The sequence below is a fragment of the Phalacrocorax carbo genome, chromosome 1 (assembly GCF_963921805.1).
Source record: "Phalacrocorax carbo chromosome 1, bPhaCar2.1, whole genome shotgun sequence".
Taxonomy (NCBI): domain Eukaryota; kingdom Metazoa; phylum Chordata; class Aves; order Suliformes; family Phalacrocoracidae; genus Phalacrocorax; species Phalacrocorax carbo.
The window spans coordinates 87184758-87205340 of NC_087513.1; the positions used below are offsets into that span (position 1 = coordinate 87184758).

Genomic DNA, 20583 nt, shown 5'->3' on the forward strand with positions numbered 1-20583 from the left:
TGTTTCTCAGACCCTGCTGGGCTCCAGGACAGGAGGGGTGGGTCACAGATTCACTTTGAAGCATCACTGTGGGGCTTCACAACTGTACTAGGAGAGGAAATTGCTGCCTCCTCCTGTAGCCACATGGTCAAGATGAGCAGCATTAGACACAGGCTTGGGCTGCTTTTCACATCAAATTTTACCACACAAGAAGGTGACAGAAGTATGATTGCAGGGAAGGTGAAGACATGGGGAGAAAAGTACATTGTTTTGAGATGAACCTGTATTTTTCTTCTCTTTCCCCACACAAAAACTGGTGGATCTCGTACTAGTTTAGTGCTTTTCTCTGACCACCACATGTTGTAGGATGGGAAGGGCTGAAAGGAACTTGTGAGCCACAGATGGCAGCATTTCAGCAATAAGGAGGGCATGGGAGGATGCACAAAAGCATGAGAGGTAATAAAGTAAGCAATGAAATAATATGTTGAGAGGCCCAATAAGGGATGTGCTAATTGGCTGCTTGTGCACTTATACCCCACTCATAATGAAACCCCTGTGACAGTTAAAACTCTGCTTTGCCTCTTTATTCTTGAGCTGGCCAGTAAGAGAAATCTACATCAGTGTCTGGGAAGGATGTGAATGATCATCCATATATCAGAAAGTCACATGCTTTTTCATTAATTACTTTATTGTGGAATATGCTGAATGGTAACACACACTGGTAGGACTGGCAGATACTTGGGTCCTTGGTGTGTTGGTGTCCATGGGTGTCCTTCCATGTCTAGGATCTAGTGTGAATGATTTTGACTTTACATTCTGTGTATTTACTGCAGTAGCACACTATCAGTTTTCTCTATGCCACTGTTATTTGTGATGGAAATCCCTAAGTGCAGGAAGAGTGTCTCAGTGTGCAAGGTCTAATGCTGGACAGCAGAGTGAGGTTGTACAGGGCTTTTTGGGAGGCACAAGGAGACTGAAAAAATCAATGCATTATCTGTATATAGTTTTATTAATGAAATGGTTAATAATATTATCACTACATTTACCCTTTGATTTCATAGTTAACAGCACAGTGAGAGAGGTGGAACAAATCACATGATTCAGAGCTGATATTCTAAGATGCCCAGAACCCTGAGAGGTTGCTGCTATATTAAAGCTATCAGGGATTTTTGCACACTTGAGATCTGGAAGCTTGGTTATTTTAAACTCATATCCTGAAGGCTAAAGTAGAAGTCAATGGTGATGTAAATTCTTTTGGTTTTCTACTTCAAAAATATACAGAGTATTTACATTCTTACCTGTAGTTGAGATTGAAAAATTTGAGAATTTTGCAGATTTCCTTCCCACATGAAAATTTTCGTCCTCATTTTCTAACCAGAAGTTCTAAAGTAATTCAGTAGAATGCATCACATTTCTTCTCATCTGCAGTAGGATACAGCAAGCCATTCTTCCTACTGTCAAAAACCCAAACTTTTTTAGACAGAAGGTGGTTGGAAAAAAGCCTCAAAAAACTCAAAATATGCATATAATTTTCCAACTGTAGTACATGCTTTTAAAGGTTTTAAAAGAATGGGTTATGAAATAGTTTAGCTCTGCATGGTTGAAAATGTGTGGGTATTCATACACACAGAAAATTACTAAGCCCTGTTTTTGACATCCATAAAAGATGCTATCTGAGGTCACAGAAGCCAACAGATTTCTGAGGTCACCACTGATGCATTGACATGGCTGGTGGGGGAGCCAGGCAAACCCAAGACCTTTGCAACTTCTATGCTTCCAGGCTGCGTACTTCCCAGCATATTTTGCTGTAAGGTATAGTTTGCTGAGAACACCACAGTGGGGCATCCCATTGTTTCCAGTGCACTGAACTGAGAGCCAGGCAGGCACAAGCATTCTGAATTAAAGTATTTTTTGTAAAATACCAAACACAAGCTATCAGAAGTTTTTGCCCACTCTCTCCTTGAACATATCTTTTAGGTTAGATGTAGATGAGAGAAACAAAGGAAAACAGACTGGAAATTTCTAACATCCAGAAATGCTGAATTTTGCAAGTATCAGCTTTAGTGTTAAGCAGTGGGGTGTTTTTAAGTTAACAGATATCTGGATATTCGGATGTGAGTCTTCATTTCCTTTTATCAGTTTTATTCTGGCATGACTTCTAGCCAGAAAGTGGAAAGATGAGCCTCACAGCAGGTAAGGGCATATAGGCACGCATACAGATATGACTGAGAAATAGAGGTGTATATCCGTATGCACGTCGTGTGCAACATCTGTGAAGTGTTCAAGTCAAAAGCCCTTCATGCCCTGTTATTCAGAAGGGACTAAATGTATGCTTTAAGAGTAAGTGCAAGTGCTTGGTTGTATTTCTGTGTGTGTGACTGTGAAGGCCAGGTTAAGAGCACATACTTCTTACAGCAAAGTGGAAAAGGTTATGCACCTCTTCAGTGGATGTATAGATGAAGTGTTTGTGAGCTTTGTAAAGATGAATGGAGTTCATGGAGTTATTACTGTTAGCTTGTGATGACCAGATGTTGGAATATGTGTGCACATGCATGCTGGCGCATCTGTTGTTTGGGTAATAGGTTATGCACATGTGGGACAACTGTGCAGTGTGGGTGTTATTACGCTCAGGACCATAGCTTCAGCAAGGCGTAAATCAGGGTGGCGCAGTAGAAAGCAACAAAGTAGTCCAGCAGTGCGTGCTTCCTGGAATCAGTACATGTGACTGCATGTAGGGATTTTGACGTGTGGGATTGAGGCTGGCAGAGTGTGTCAGGATGTGACTTTGGGAGCTTGAGCTCAAGACAGTAAAAGAAAAGAGAAAAAGTCAAGCCACGAATACATATCCAAGGAGCATGGATGCTAAGGGAAAAGGAAAGAATACAGGCATTGAGACTGATCCTGTAGGCTAAGCCACCCGTTTTGTGCTGCTCTTTCTCCGTGAAAGTACATGGAAGCTGTGGGATTTTATAATACTGATCTTTTGCATAATGCAGTTGCTGGCAATATCAGCATTAACAAGTTATGCAGACTGTCAGGAGCAGACCTGCAGGATGAAATGGTTGGTGTTCAAGATCTGATGTTCAGACTGTGCAGACTGTCTGACTTTTGAGTAGGGTTAATTTAATTTAATTGCTGCGGTGGAGCTGGGGACGGTCTGGAGTCTCTCAGCCATGACCTCATTCCTTGTTGCAGCTTATACCTGCTGTTGTGACACCTCTGAGCATGGGTCTGAAGCATCTGCTCCTTTGTCCCCCATCCCTTCCTCATCCTGCCTGTTGGCTGGATTGAGGAGGAATGTAACTCAGTATCTCCTTCTGCTATACGTGAAATGGGAGTCTTTAACTACTGGCCTTTCTCATGCCCTGGTTGCTAAATGCAGCCACAGCCTGGCTCTCATTGAAGCATTGTCTTTGTATGCACTGCCCAGAACTGCACCAGGTTATTTTGTCTGGTCAAATGACATAGCATGGAAGTCCACTCATCTGTCCTTTCTTACCCCTAGGTCTCTTTCAGCATCCCCTTCCCTGTCTTCTGTTAGCTACAGCTGCTGTTGATGTGCTGGCTACACCAATCTCATCTGGGCAGTGGTTTAATTATTAAGATGTTCTTAAACATCAGTGCCTGGCACCACTCCCTGGATGTGGAGAGAAACATCAGCTTTTGCAAATCTGAAAACTTTTACAGTTACTTTCCGTAAATAACCTCATCCTAAGCATGGTTCACCTTTGCAAGTTGCTTGATTATTTTAAAATTGTTAAGATAATTGTTTCAAACTGATATGAGATACATGCTTGGTTGTAGTTGCAGGGGAGATTCCATTTATGGCTTGGCATGTAAGTCTAATATTTCAGGTTTCAAATTATATATTTTTAATATGACACTATTTCTTTTCATAGCACAGGCTGGATTGAAGTTCCTAATGCATCCTTTCCAAGTCCACGCACCATATTCTTATAATGCAATGTGGTCTCTCGTGGTTCTGTTCCCCGTGAACTCACACCAACTCCATCCGCTGTTTTGTCACTTAGAAAAGTAATTTTTTATGTTCCTGGCTTGGTCTTGAAACACTAAAAGTTAAAAAAACAGCACTGGGCTCAGGTGCTTCTGGATAATCTCTGTCCTCTGGAAAATCTTCTCTCTCAACCCTACGTGCATGGCTGCATAGTCAGAGGCAGAAAAATTGACTGGTTTGGATGCAAGTTAATTGTATGTGAAGCAAATAAAAGGAAGAATAAGTTCACCACTGTGAAAAATGCCCCAGGCTCGTTGTTTAGTAAAAACATCTGGTCACTCTGCAGAGGTGATCAAAACAGTAAACAGAACGTTAGGTTGCAAGAAACTTCCGGATAGAAAGTACTATTGAAAATACTACAATTTCTGCTATATGAGCCCGTGGCAGATCACTGATTTAAAGCCAAATATATTTTTAAGAATTCAACCCCATACATATACTTATGTGTCTTTGTGTGTCTGTGCACATGCACGCATGTATGTAATACAAATAGAATAGATTTAAAGAGCGAGCAATTTAAATATTTAGAGTCAAGGAGAAGCTTTGTTATGAATAATATCTGAAAGGATTACAGTCAAAACATTTAGATAGAGGGCAATCAAAATTGCACTAGGGCAGATTGTCTTCCAAAGTCTGGTTCAGAAAGGGATGGGGGGGGTCTGAGGGACAGGTTGGCTATTGTAGCATGTGGATGAAAAAAATGTAATTTAATGATTTGTTGAACTGTTACAAACCCAAACATCAGTTCAGCAAGGGTAGCCTGATAATTACTGTTTTCCCAAAAGAAAATTGTAGATTATGAACAAAATGAGCAATTCAAATTTGAATCTTCAGTTTAATGGAACTTCATTTTTCTTGTAAAACCATTCCCATGGAAATTTCCTAATTATTTCCTTTTGAAATAGTTTCATTTAGAAATGAAATACAAGCAATACATAGAGTGGTATTTATCTCAGTATTTGTCTCATTATAACACTGCAGCAAATGAAAACTCATACTAAAAAGGCAATCCATTTTAAAGTGAAAAAGGACTCTTTCTCTTCTTGTGTGCACAGTTATGTGGTGGAACTCACCGCCATGTGACAGCAGTGCCAAGAGCCCAGTAGGACTCAGGAAAATGTTGGACTTTTCTTGTTACTGAGATGCCAGCTGGCTCCCTGATACTGCTGTCATGATAACCACCATGGTATAGGGAAACATATATAATGTCTCTTTCCCTGTGGTTTGTAGGCCACCAAATATCAGCTTGCAAATATTTAAAATGTTAATCTTCACTTGTTTGAGCTGTGTTCCCACCTACAAAAAGACAGCAATATCTTCTGGGCTTTGCAGTCATTTTAAATTTCTCAGTGATTTCATATTGGTCTCAGGCAGAATGGATACCTCTGCAGCATCAATCTTGTGTCATGTTTTCCTTTTTTACGAATGATTTTTTTTCCTGGCTGGCAGAGAGCAGTCCAAACCACAGAATCCAGAAACAGACTGTCCCAGAGCTTGTGCCCGCTCCCATCAGGGAAGGGCCTGCCACAGAGCTGGGATCTAGTTTCAAACTCCTGCACAATTTGTGGTTATTTAGAGCCAACATTTTGGTTTAGGCTGGTCTCTAAATATTTGTTGTATGGTTTTATTTATAAGAATAATGACTCTATGTTTACGGGCTACAGCATATAATGCATCTAATGCCTGGTCTCTTATTTTTTTTAGCTTTCCCCAACTTTCAAGTGCATTTCCACTCTTTAATTTTACACAAACTCTTGGACATTGGCCAGACAAATTCTCTGTAGTCTCCACAGTTCAGGATCTTGGCCAGATTAAAGTTGTCATCAATTTCACCTCCCTCTTCTTCTAATAACATCCCACTTTCTCCCTGGTACGTCGCATGGTTTTAAAGGTTGCAGTTCTCTGTGTTCTTTTGCACTTTCTTGAATATTATAGTCTTTTATCTCCTGAGTTAAGTGAATATTATTTTTCTGCATGCTCTTTTTATAGCCCTTTACCATTTTAAGTATGGGCTTTCTGAATATTTGCTACTGAGCAGTCTTTTTGTGAGGCTGTGCTGGTGATTCCTCGTCCTTAGGCAATGCTGTCTTGACAGCTGCAGAGAATCTCCTCAGGGAATTTTAGGAATCTCTTGGTTTCTTCTATATTGAAATTGCAAACGGCATTTACCTCAAATCTAGCCTGAGATACTGAACACCCAAGATATTTTTTGCTTTCCGGAAGACAATAATACAACATCAAACACTGAGTCCAAGTTTTGCTACTTCAGTGGGGTTTGTTCTGCTGAAATATGATTGCCAGAAGCCTCTGCTGGGGAAAGGTTATGCTTATAAAACACTTTTAAGCAAACAAGTTACCTCAATCCAGAGATGGAAGAGTTTATAGAACAGGGTTTTGGTTGACATCCATTTGATAGGATATTTTTAGTTGTGATGGCTACTCTAAAGCACGTCAAAGCACAACAAAGATGTGTTGCAGGCAGTTTTCCTGAGGGAATATGGTGTGATTGGGTATGAAGTCTACAAAGAAATCTTATGCTGTGACACTACTCAGAACACTCTTGGTCACCTAGCTTACACTTCTGTAATGAGAATTTGTATTTGCCAAGGATGACTTCAGAGCCCGGCAGCCAGCATCTCCATTTTTAGCTGATGCAGCTCGAAACTTGAGCTGGTCTCTTGAATGTCTGGTCCTAAACTCTATGTTGGCAAAATGTGTAAGTTTTCTTTTCCTCCGCATTCTTAAAAAATACAATAGATTGTGAGATAAAAAATCACTTTAGAGTTTAACTCGGCCTGATATTCTTTCTTCTGGCTGGAGCAAGAGTTAACTTTTGAGAGCAAACCCCCAGGGCTAAGTATACTAGTAAACTCCAGCTGCTTTGTACTTCTTTGCCAATACTGAAAAGCCATAAATCCGATTTAACTTGCTGGTTAAATCAGGTTTACAGCTGGTTTGCATTGCTGGAGTGGAGCAGAGCAGCTGGAGAATACCAGTGAATCAGGGTGATTTTTTGCTGGGTCTTGTGTCCCTTTTTTGAGTCTTACATGGAATAAGCCAAGGCAGAGGCAGTTAGTTCTTGGCAGTGCACTCTCAGTTGATGCAAGACTTGCATTTAGAGCCAAAGCCACCGACTTTTTTTGTCTTTGTGTTTGCTTTTATATTCTCCTACTAGTTGTGTTTGCCATGGGGATATAGATATGTAACAATTCCATGTCATACTTGCCTTATACTCAGTCTTTGTTTTGGTAATGGCAGCCATCAGCTTGAGTGTATTTTACAAGCTTTGCTGGCTCAAGCCATCTTACAAAAACACCTTATAAAGCTGTAATTCAGGGGGATGAAGAAGTCTTTGAGGTTAAAGTGCCAGAGGAATTCTTCACTTCAGGATCAGCTTATCTCTCATTGATTTCACTTGTGACTTTATCAGGTCTCTTTCTTTGCCTATGCTACATTTTCTCATCTATACATCTTTTAGTTTTGTCTTTTTGAGTCTTGCTGATATTAATGCTATTTTGTCCTGCTGTGGTTTCATAAAAGGGTCTTAGGCTGGAAATTAATTACTTGAATGCTTCTTTTGGCTTTCTGAGGTTGCAACTTAGCATGAGTATAGATGAAGATCTCAGTTTGGACGAGCTTGTACTGCCTCCGGATCAGTAAATCCTGATATTGTTTGCAACTTGTAGTCACTAATGTAATCATAATAAATATTATTGGGGGATAGACTAGAGGATCTATAAAAGGTCCCTTCTAACCCAAACCATTTCATGACTCTATTACCAGTAATAAACTTGTTACAAATTCTAGCTGTGTGTAGTTGATAATGGGCCTAATGTTGGAAGAAGGCACGATTAATGTAGTAGGGTATGTGAATGAATGGAAAACGGTTCAGGGGGAGAAGACACTATATAAGAACACATGCAGAACTATCTTTGTGTTATTTGTTGTGTGCACCATGTGCATATGGTTACAGTCACCCAGGAAGTGTTTAGAAACTTTTGCCTACAGCAAGAGCAATTGCCAGATCAGCTGTGTAAAATGCAACCATACTAATCTGAACGGCTCTGTTGAACTCCAGCCTGCTTCTCCTCTGCTGCTCCTTCTGTCTTTGCCACAGCCAGACTTCTTGTGTAATTTTGAAGTTACTGAGGTCTTTGTTTTAGCTTCTGCCAGAGTATTAGTTATCATCAGGGGAAAACAGTTGTGTACCTGAAGTAGTTGCACCAGCAGCCACCACACCATGACCAAAAAAAAAGTGATGTCCCCCAAATTTACTCTGCCCATGCATGTCCAGGATTTTGTATCTTCTTTGTAGTCTGCAGATCCTGATTGCCAGCAAATCAACTGCAGGGGAAAGGGAAGGACCACCTGTTGCACTAACTGTTCACAAACATTGCAAACAAAAATAAACAGTTAAAAAGAAAAAAAAAAACCTTAACGGCTTGTAACAGCTGCCACATTCCACCCAAGAGAAATCTTTATGCTACTGGAATCTGGCAGGACCTACATCAGATATCTACATGTATGCAGATGAAAAATTTAAAAAAAAATAAAAAAAGAGAAAGAGAATAAGTCTTTTGGAGTCCTCTGGGTAGGTGGTGTTTTATGTATATAAGGTTTTTGACATTGTTTTCACTCTTGTAGTTTACATTATTTGTTACCTTGGAGCAAAACATTTGTGGAGTGCATGAGCTGTGTGATATGGCCAAAGACTAAACTGAGCTCTTTTTGTTTTATTGGTTAAATAAAGGGAACAGCATCACCGCTGTGCCCCAGCTGCAGAGAAAATTCTGATGAAGATCAATGTATGAAGTTGCTTAGAAACTTAATGTCTTTTAATGTCTCACATACCAGTTTGCCACTCGTACCACTGATGAAAGAGCAGGGAATATACATGATGAATACTAGGCAGCTGAGTTGTAGAAACAATTCAGGCAGTAGCAGCTCGCTGTTTTGTGTAAGAGGGTTCTGATCCCAGGACACATAGTGTTGGTGCAGGAAACTGGTTGGCGTTATTTTCCATCATCTTGGGGCACTCAGTGGGGATGCTGACCTCATAGTCATCATGCTTGTGAGAATGGTGTTTTCCTTCCTATCTGCCAACAAGAAGCCTGGGAATTTGTGGATCAAAAGAAATTAAGAACTAAGGATTTCCAGGGTGATCTGGAGATAGTAGAAATGGGAAAGGGATTAAGAAAGAAAAAAATCTGAACTAGTTCAGTGTTCCTCTGTAATCTCAGCAATAGTCACAGTGTCCCTGGGAGCTCTGAAACTGACCCTGTGGTCTTGTTGGCAGGCTCAAAGGTTGCTAAAAGTGCTGAGAAATTTCCTCTCCTCTAGGTCCAACACTTTTGAGCTCCAGTAGCTGGATGCATGGTCAGTGTGATAAAAAGGGATGATAGGAAGCCATACAACAGGGTAGTAGAAAGGGAACAGGCTTTTTGCACAGTGGCAATGAGAGAGAGCTATGCTTCTGGCCTCAGAGAGTTTTCTTGCACATTGAACCCATGGGTCTTGTCCATGAACTTTTCAGTAGTGTCACATCAGATAGTTTCAAGCTCCTTGAAATACAGTGCTTGCAAGAGTCAGTCTGTTTTTGACAGATCACGCCAAATCCCATGGTCAAAACCACTTGGCTAGCTGTTAGTCCAGCAAGCTGCCTGTAACAAGGGACAGTATTTTAGGAACTTTTCTCTGTATTGTCTCTGGGGAGAATGTATTAGTCTGGAGGAGTTAAGCATTGGTATTCCCCTGTGGTCACCAGGCCTTTCTCCTCACAGACCAAAATGGCTGTGTTTTCTGGCCACACATCACTCCACAGAACAGCAGAAATAATTGGTGGAAAGACAAGAAAAAAGAACATAAAGAATGAGCAAGAGTGGAAAGTTTTAGAAGAGATTTGCAAGAAGGGGGAAACAAAAAAGGCAGAGTGATACGAACTGTGCAGTCAGCAGGAGATTTGGAGTTGTTTGCCTCAATAGCCATGATGTAGCAGGAAGGGCCCTTCCTTAAACAGACAGATGAAGGGAAGGACCTTGTAGACAAAAGTAGGTAAGGTCAGAAAGTGCAAATTCATGGGTGCCTGTAAATGCAATGTGGAACATTTTGACCTGACACTGTCTCAACTGAAAGTCCAGTGGAATACTGTGGGTTTAGAAACCTCAGTTGCATCTCCTCCCACTTTTGCTAGTTGACAGCAATGGATGAGCTTGGTTTTGAAGTATCCTTTCTCAAGGACTGTACTCCGCCCTAGCAAGAAAAAACTATGAAACTGTTTTAATTGCTGCTTGCCTAACATATGCCAAAAGTGGCACAGATTGCAACCTAACATGACGCCAGAGAACCAGCATTCCTATGGTAGTAGTCGGAGAAGGTCTCCTAACTCTGAAAGGAAGCCACTGCATGGTGGGGAGGGGAGAGGGAGTGTCTGCATTTCCCTGTGGCTGGGTCTTGAATTCACCATGTGGGCTTTTGTACAAGGCACCTCTTTAAGGAAAGGCAAATAATCTTATAAAATCTTAAACTTCGGAGATAGAAAAAATGATAGCAAACTTATCTTCCCCAGAAATCTTTCTGATTGTCCTTCAGTCAGACACAATATGTAGTACCAGCCACAGTCAGCACCTCGGGATGTTCACAGGCGTGCTCTATTTTGTTGGAGCTTCAGGAGCTATTCCCTGATTCCCCCCAACATAAAGTAAAAGTAATGTCTCTGAGTTTAGTGAAGTTGCACTCCACTGAAGCTGGCACATGAAGAAAACCAAGTTCCCAGTTTGAATGCCAGAAGAAAACTCAGATCTTCTTCCTGTCTTGTTTCACTGTGAGCAAGTATGAGCAGCCGAGTGGCTTGAGCTCTTCTAGCTACCAGCCACCATGATTAATTACTACCAAGACTGGTTCACCCTGCACCTCTCTGTATGTTGCTCACTTACAGATGTTGACACCTGTCTCTTGATTAATTCGGAATCCTAACACATGCAGAGTACTCTAATTAAGAGTCACAGAGTCTTATAGAGCTGGATGTCATTAGGGATTATTTTCATACGTCAGATGCACTTTGCTTCCTCTGAATTCTGTTGGTCTGGAATTAACTCAGTGTCTCCAACTGGATGACACCATTTAGGAGGTCTTAGCTCAGGAAAGGCTGAAGAAAACACAAAACCCATCTCAGTGCGTACGGAGTCTGAACCAAGAGCAGCAACACTAGCAACTCTCCCTCTCCCATTTCCAAAACTGGAGGAAGGAGAGATACTTGCTATTCTGTGCACTAATTTGGGGGTAAGTATAGATCATACTTCAGGGAGAAATAATAGCCCTTAGAAGAAAAACAGTTCTTTTCTTCTTTGTGTGGAACTGCATGGTTGGGTAGATACTGGCTTATCAGTAATTAGTGAATTCCTTTTGCAATTTTTGATTTGTGCCAGCACGGCAAATTATAGACAAGGTTGTGGCTCTCCTTCCAATTCCACCATTGTGAAAAAAACCAAACCCCTTCAAGAGTTTGTAAAGTCAATGGAGTGACATAAGCATAAAATCAGTGAGAAGGTGCTTAAGCCTCTGATATTTAATTTTTTGCAGCATGCAATTCCAGTCAATTCCCAGGGATGCCCAAGGCTTCAGCCACATGCCCAGTTTGAAAGACTGTCCAGGAAGTGCTGGAATGATGTGAGAACGGCATCTAGCCAAGTGCCATCTGTTGGCCATTTACCATACCGCTTTCGAGCATGGATAGCGTTTCAGAGTGCCTGAACAAAGGAGAGATGATGTGGCCTAAACCAGTCTCTTTAGATTTAAACCTGTAGTTTAGTACCTCATTCTGGGAGGTGGGCTCCATAATGGAAGCTTTTCCCTAGGCCCAGTCTCTTCGGGCTCCCGGTGTAGTTTACCTTTACTTTCTTAGGACTTCAGAGAAGATGTAATACTTTTAGTTATTGGTTCAGCACATAAGTAGATATACAAAACAGTCTTACTGTGATTTGTGAATCATACAGTTGCTTTTTGTTGAAGGATAAAGGGATTAACCATTACTAGGAAAACAAATGTCCTAAGTATAGTGACACCTACTCAGGCTTTCCCACTTCAGCACTTTGAGATGGAATAATTTGAGCTAGAGGAAGCAGTATCACTTTGCTCCTGCATCACTGGGCTCCTGAAGCAGGGAGCAAATGTCTCAGCCCTCTGTACTCTCTGATTCTCTGTTTTGTGGTCACAGAACCTCAGCAGGTTATCTCATATTATCTTGCATCAGCTTGTGTCTAAGGCGTCAGTTTGGGGTGTAGCACCGGTCTCCATCTAACAATCCTCTGTTGGTAGGTTTGTGCTACTCATTTAGAGGGATGAACCTGTTATTGCTTCAGCCCAACTTGGAAGTCAGTGGGAGACATAAAGGACTCCATATCAAAACTGATTGGGAGTGATACATACCAAACCTTTCTAATATCCTACAGAATTTCTACACTGTACTGGCAGATTGTCTAAATAGTTGGGAAAGTTTACTGAAAATGTCCTGCAAGCAAAATACCACTATCCAATGACATATCACCTAGGGTTCTCACAGAAGAGAAATGCTTCCTCATAGCACCTGGGGTTGGAAGTTTCTCATATACTATCAGCCAAACAGTTTATGTCCATGCTACTGCAGCAGTATGAATTTTCCAGAAATGTTTCCATGTGGCAGGAGGTGGGGTGGTGGTTTCTGCAGGTGACATCTTCACCCCCAGCCTCTTCTTAATTTTAGCTCTCTGCACTGATGTGCAAGCTACTCCAAAGACACCGTCTCTCAGAAACACTCTAAATCTGAGACTCAGCCTGCATGACCTCAGGGCTGTTAAAGAGCATCTGGCATTTGCTTGGCATGGGAGGAATTTTAGCTGGGGTGATTTAATAACATTTTTAACACAGATTGTTACTTTTTGTCTCCTTAAGTTTCCCCTGCAGACAGAAATATTTATTTCTTTCTTAAAGTGCAAAGAAGATATAAATAGCTGTTTTATTCCTTCATAGGGATGCTTGTATGTATGTGATCAATGAGGACACTCTAACATATTGTTTCTGCACCTTCTTTGACATCCACAGAGCTCTTCTTGAAACATTTGACTGAGTGCTTCACATCACTTTATTCCTCTGTCAACCATTTATATAATACTAGTGCTGATTTGTTAAAAATCAGGTACAAAACACAAACACATTGCTTCACAGAATGTATTGTGAATAATTTTGATGTAAGCATGTGCACCCTGTTGCAAAATAACACTGCTAGTTGCAAAATTCCATCTTTGCCGTACCGTATGAGAACTAGGACCATACATACACCATACCTACCTAATACATGCATGAGATATTTGTGCAAAGAAATGGCTATCTGACTCAACGTGCCAACCTGGACTTTTAAACTAGTCCAACCTCACTTTTTTGTTTGCTTTCTTATTTTTTGAGCAAGCTTTCTTCTTCTTTGTTTTCCCCATAAAGAGAGGTGGTTGTCTCATGTGCTCTTTTCTGCAGTTTCCTTCAATTGCCTTCCTTGGTAACATATTCCATATGTTTACTATCTCCCCTTTTTATCCTTCAGTAGCCTAGGGCATTTTTGTCACCAAAAGCTGCATGGTTATTTTCGCAGGAAATATCATTGTTCCAAAGAAGATATTATAGGAGCAAATAAAACACATTTCCAAAATGGTGCTGCCAAATAGCAAAATAGAAAAATGCTCATTATTTTTGATGACAAGGATATTAAAAGGAAAAAAAAAGTGTTGTTTAAAAATAACCAACTCTTCAATAGTAGTGCGGGAGGATATTAAATTAAACGGAATGCAATTTTCCAGCAAGCCCATCTAATCTTGGATTGAAACTATGGGTTGAATTATTTTTTTTTAATTTCTATTTTTTTTAATTTATATTTTGTACTCAATTCCCAGCATTGTTTGTTACTATTTATATTTTATGTTGAGGATCCTTTTTTCAGCTGTTTCTAAAACTTTACAAAAATGCCAGATGTCATGTTGGAAACCCAAAGCCCCAAATCAGGCCATAAATCACAACAAACCATAAATTTGTATGTGTTTATATATACATAAAAGGCCATTGTAGTGTTCCTTAGTACTTCCCTTGTTGGCTTTCCTCTTCCCTCCCTTTACCACTCACAGCAGGTAGAATTGGAGTGTCTTACCCGGCATGTTTACTTTGCAGACTCAGAGCAGAGTACTGGGTCAGACACAGAGGTGCTGGCAGAAAGGACATCCTGCTCATTTGGCTCCCATTCTGACCTTGCATCTGGTGGCTCAGGCCCTCAGCCTCCTCCACCTTCATCCATGGAAGAGATCCAGGTAGAGCTGCAGTGTGCTGACCTCTGGAAAAGATTTCATGACATTGGGACAGAGATGATCATCACAAAAGCAGGCAGGTAAGATATCTCTGGCTTTCTGTCTAGTTAAAAAAAAAGGTTCAAAACAAAACAAAAATTTTTTTAAGAAATAAACCCTTTTTTTCTTCTTGATAAGCCAAATGAATAAATATGCAGGAAAAATTAAATGACTGACTGTTTCACAGCTGTATGTCCTACTAGCTTTCTTAAGACAGGTAAAGTTGTTTCATATTACTGCTTGAATCGTGGCTCCAAAGGAGAACTGGCAGCTGCAGGAAACTGTTGAGGATAGTCTTTCCTTTGAGCAAATAAATCAGGAAACGATCATCGTACTGTTGGCTGTACTGAATTTAAGATGAATTATGAATTTGGGGGTGAGCCATTTGTATTTCCTTTCAAGTTCCCACAGCACTTAAAGAGGCAGTTGATTTAATCTCAAATATAGTTAAATTGAAACTCACCTTTGCACCAAATGAATGTCTTCCTGCAATTCTAAATAGATAAAATGTTAATGACTTCCTGTATAAAAAATGTGCGGACTTATGTTTCTGCTGTTGCAACTGATATCACATCAGCTGGTTAAGTTAGGAAAAGGCTGAGGTTAGAAAGAGCCACTAATAAGCCAGGTTTTTTAAAAAAGAAAAACTCACCCTGCCATGCTGTTAGCCAAGGGTACGATCTTCATTGCTGTCTACTATTAAAAAACAGCTAGAAGTCTGTTTGCCAAAACACAGCTTGAATTAAAGTTCCTGAATAAATGAGCAAATTTCTAGATCCCTCAAACCCGGATTTTTAGCCACGTTTGCGTTAACATAACGTTCCTTACTTCTGCCTAATGGTGTTCCAAGTCTGACCAACGCTGTGAAGCAGACGGTCAGCACCGCGGACAGCGCCCGTAACGCGAACAAGCCTCGTGACCGTCCCAGGAGCTGTTCTGCCCCTTCCGCAGGCACGCAGCAGGGAATTTCCCCCAAGTTTTTGGGGAAAAAAACCACGGTGTTCCATTGTTTATAGTTTTGTTTCATGTCTATGTTCTCTGTATTTGCCAGAAAGCTAGGCTTGTTGTTTATAGTCTTGTGAGGTGAGCACTGTCGCTCTGTAGCCCCCGGAAGTCCAGATAATTTGAGGAAAGTTTAATCGGACAAACAACCCGTATAATTAGTGAAGACGACTGTCAGAACCAGAGTAGCACCCGGTTTTAGATATATAATCTTCTTGACACAGGAGCCATCTTGCATCAATACAGAGTGGGCTGCTGTTTTTGCCTTTCTGCCTCAAATGGAAGAGGCAAAGTAACAGGAGTTATAACACCTGCTATTATGCAACACCTTTTTTCTGGAGATGTCAAAACACACACAGAGAAAATTATTATTATCCTCTTTTCACAGGGGGTGAAACTGAGACCTAAAGAGATTAAGTGATCTGTCCAGCATCATTAAATATGACACTGGCAGAACCAAGGTTCTTGCTTCTGACTTTGTTGTCCTGGTGGTGGGCCACGCTCTCTCAGAAAATTAAAATAATTTATTATTACCTTATGGATTAGCTATAATTAATTATCTTATGATATGTAGAATAGATAGACGTAACAGCGGCATAAATATCTCAAAGCCCACAAACACCAGTGTACACTAAAATGCTCAGAGCTTAGTAGTATGAAGATGATCTCAGCACCTCACACATTTCTGAACTGAGCAGCTGACCTTTCTGGGATCTTAAGAAGCCATACCTGACTACATTTTTTTTTAAAAGTAACCAAAAAAGTTGCAAAATCAACGCCACTGAAATTTTGCAAATAGTTCAACACAACTTCTCACAAAAGCCTTGACAGCATTGGCAGGGATCTTGGGGAAGGAAGAGCTCATGGAAAAAAACTCTGTGAAATATTTTGGGGAGATATAACACAATGAAATTAAATACTTAGGATCAGTTAAAAAAAATGGAAAATGTCTATTTGATCAGACTGATGCACATATACAAAAAAGTTCCTGTAGTTCCTTAAAATTTTTTAGGAAATTATAATATTGAACACTGCTGGTTTTTTTTTTTTACAATCCCAACTTTTTGTTGATATCTGTCATTTGCTGTCCTTGAGCTATATATTCTTATTTGTTGATTGGAACTATGTATTTTTACACTTTTGATATAGAACTATTGTTCCGACATTTATTAATTGAAATGTTTCATGTCAGCAAGGGTTTGTGGAACTTGCCATTCATGTTGCCTTTCTGACAAATACGGCTTCCCACATCACATATCATCATAACAAACAATAGATACATATCCCTAAGTACACAGTAATAACAGGAAGCTGATTAAAAATTATTGTGAGAAGTACATAGCTCCCTCCATGTGGGTACTTGGTGCAGCTGAACTACAATTCCAGTGAAACATCATGCCAGGAAAAATGAGCCCCATTTAATGAAGAAACATCCCAAAAAACCCTGCTCAGATTCACTTCCCCCACCTGAATTTTCTCTTTGCTTCAACTTGGCCCCAAATAATAATTTTAAAAAAATGTTTTAATTTTCTTTAATTTTCTCAAAGATTTTGGTTTTCATGTTTTGGAGGAGAGGTCTCTGATCTGGGGAAAACCTTGGTCTGTAGGTGTTTAACAGCATATGTTAAGAAAGGCGGCCACCCTAAGTTTATTTTAAGGAGTCCAAAACAGTATGTATTTTGATAATTTTTAGTAGGGAATAGATGTAGGGAAACCTGTAAGGGCTGTAAAGAATATTTCCTTTTCCAAGATTTTTTTCTGTAACACCGTTAATTCCATTCTCAAGTGCCTTTGCAAGCTCCAGTCTTGATAATTTTTCCACTTACAAAAGACCATGTATCACAATACAGACTCATACCTTAATGTGCAAATCATATATTCTTTACAATCCTAAATAATATTCTTTCTCCCTGAAAGGAGATGCTTATCATTACTTGAGTCCTGATGGCCAACTGGCTCATCACTGGCTGCCCCCACAAAATCTATATAGCTACTAAATATATGTATTTTTTCAGCTTGATGATGTTCTTCTCCAGAAGTGATGTTAACAATATTGGAGGGATTTTTTTTTTCTGCTGACTACATTTGTAGGTTAACCATTGCAAAGCATAATGAGGAGATGGTCAACTTCCTTAGGCAGTACATCTGTTTATTGGGGATGGTCCTTATAGATACGATAAAATACACAAATTAAACGTTTAACCTCTAAGGTTAAACATTTTTCTTTCACAGAGGATATGTCTGAGATGGGTGAGAGCTGAGTCTAGCAGTCCTGTTTCTCCATATGGGATGCACGATATATATGTATCCCATAGATGATATTGTATGATTTCTGTCAAAAATAGCAGAACTGGTGTTATTTCCTGAAGGTCTCCTACTATTTACTGAAATTGTGAGAGACACGCAGTGTAATTTGCAACTTCTTCCTTCTGCAGGGAAGATTTTGCTCTTGTTGTTTTCTCTTTGGAAACCCTGCTTGAGTCCTGTAAGACCTTCTTGTTTTGAAAGCCATTATAATTACAGACTCAGTTGCCTATAACTACAGCTGCTCCTTAATTTTATATGACTCGTAAGGCACTGCTTGGTTCCTGCCTGACCCCACAATATCTTTCTGCTCTTACTGTGTAATGCCAGTTTCTAGCCTACGTTCTCATTTCAAACATATTTCTGGAGCTATATCCTGCCTACGTCACGCTTACTACACTTTTTAACTTTCAGACTCCCATTCCACTCATTTAATTCTGCTTTGTTTTTCCTTTTCTTGACGCTGTGTTATGGATACCTTTTTTGTCTGTTTCCATAAACCTACTTCAGTCCTCTTAGAACTTTTCCTATCTTCCTTTCCATCAGAACATTGTTATTCAGAATTTAATAAGACGCTTATAACAAGACTCCTTTCTTCTTTGAGCAAAACATGCAAAGGGATTTCTGTCAGCTGCAGAGCATTCAAATCTCCAGTCACCTTTATTGCCTTTTTGTTTGAAAGGCAACGCTAGATTCTGTACAAAAATAAAATAAATTCAGCTTAAGCCCCAGGTCATACTGATCTAAGCAACTAGTCCTAAAAACATCTTTAACTCTTTTTCTTTACTCTCCTTCACCAATGGTGATCACACTTGTACCCTGGCAACATCAGCAGAGGAATTTGAATCCCTCCCCACACCCCTATGATCCCTAAAGTCCATGGTCATCTGAGCTGCAGGGGTAACTGTTAGCTAACTGCTGCAGAGAAGTGCTGCCCAAATGGGAAAGCAAATGTGCACTTATTGCTGGGGGGGATACACTATAAAGAATGCTTGGAGTCCTGCTCTGTAAGGGAAGTGCTGCCCACTGTTTATGGAGGTGGTTATATGAGTGTGACCACACACACAAACTCAGCCAGGAGGTATTCTTTTGGGGACCCAGGTTCTACCTGCCACAGAGCCAGGATCTCATCTTAAGAATGAGGTAAATGATCTGATCTGTCATATCATAGTTATCATATCTGTACTGCAGGATGACCGAAACCTAAGTGCTGAGGCCAGGCTCAGTAATAAGAGTGGAAAAAGCCAGAAGAGAGTGGAACAGGTGACCTTGTCCTCTCCTAACTCCTCTGTTCCTCCTGATACGTTAAATAGTATTTTGTCTGGAGTTTCTTTGTCTCCCTGAAACCATGAGTCTGAGTTGTTTGAAAAGTGTACTTGGGGTAGTTTACATTACCAAATGGGTTTTTTAATTTCCAGTGGAAGGAAGGAAGGAAGGGCCCACAGTGCTCTTCAGTTAGAGACAGCAGCAGGGATTTTGTTGTGAAGCTCCACTGATGCTGAAGGGGCCCATGGAGCAGACTTCTCAAAGTGAGGGCTGGCAGGCTACAGCTACCAAACTGCGGCCCAGAGGTCCCAGCCCAGTGGGCCAGATAAACTTTCTCCAGCTTCCAGAAAAATGTCCGCTTTGGGAGCTACTGAGATCCACTGAGCTCCCTCTCCCTCATAAACATTAAATCCTTTTCCTACCAAACCCTGCCCTCAGCCTTTCCTTGCAACACAAACATCTCCTCTACATGATCCCATCCTGCAGAGGGAAAAAGAAAGGCATTCCTCCCTTGCCTTGCCTTGCCTTGCCTCACTTTCACTTCTCACTGTTTTATTTTTATAAAGGAATATACATTTGACACTGGTCTTAAATGCAAGGAAGTATGAGGTATAAAATAGCAATGACAACTTCAGGGTTCCCTGTAAACTCATGCATATTTTAAACACTGTGCGCACTTAATATCCAAACCTAAATCAGATTATTTTGCAGAGTTTCTCTATCAGTATTTTTTATGACTGGGAATTGACTACTCTGTCTGTTACTGTCAACAGACAAAATGCCTTTTGCTACAATTGAAAAGCACATCCCTTCATTTTAGGGTTTACATTTAACAGATGTCACCCTTAAGCAAATTAAACCTTATTTAAGTTAAGTTGCTGTTTACGCAGTGTATAAATCATTACACTGAACAGTCATGAAAACTGCACAGTAAATTGTGCCAGTCCTTTTAAAGTCTCATCTGATTTCTGCTTGCTAAGCTGTCTGTACGGGAGTGTTTCCAATGTTTGAAGAGCTTCAAGGAATTGCATTTGTGTTTTTTGAGACAACCTGCCAGGTGCTTTCTAATTCCTAATCCCCTAATGGGGAATTGCCCTCTCTAAAACTAAACTGTGAAACAGAGAATGAATTCATGCTGGAAGGGATCTTTGGAGGTCATCTCGGCCATGCCTCCACTCAGAGTAGGCCAACTTTGAAGGCAGATCCAACTTGACACAAGCTTCACATATGCTGGCTCAAGGGGCAGGAATAAGAGTTGGCACCTTGAGGCTCCTAAGGATTAGAAACTGAAGCTTTATGCTACTGTAAAAAAAATCCAGTTTGGGGATATACCTGTGATCCTCCTTTGAGCAGTTTTCACAAAGGAATAGTGAGCTATATTTCTGTGTTAAATGAAAATTTTAGACAACAACAAAAAATAATGCTGGCTGCCACAATCCAGCTAGTTCTTTCTATTGCTGAAAGTTCTCAAACACGGTTCTTAGTCTCACTACACTACTGTGCTAGCAAATACTATTTTAATCAAGTTTTAGAGGGCTTTATATATCATTAATTTTCTTCACATTCAGAGTTTCATAAACCTCATTCTCCTAATGGAAGAAGACAGGAATTGAGTAGACGGAGGCACATGGTGGTTACAAAAATGCTTTTAAAAACACT

At 40.3% G+C, this 20583-nt stretch overlaps 1 protein-coding gene across 1 annotated transcript in view; it reads left to right on the forward strand.

Annotated features, from left to right (window-relative positions):
• TBX15 (T-box transcription factor 15) overlaps positions 1 to 20583 on the forward strand; it is a 104141-nt gene that overhangs the window by 48211 nt on the left and 35347 nt on the right. The window contains exon 2 of the mRNA XM_064465202.1: positions 14180 to 14393. Within this exon, the coding sequence (XP_064321272.1) occupies positions 14180 to 14393 (214 nt within the window). The remainder of the gene's footprint in view (positions 1 to 14179; positions 14394 to 20583) is intronic.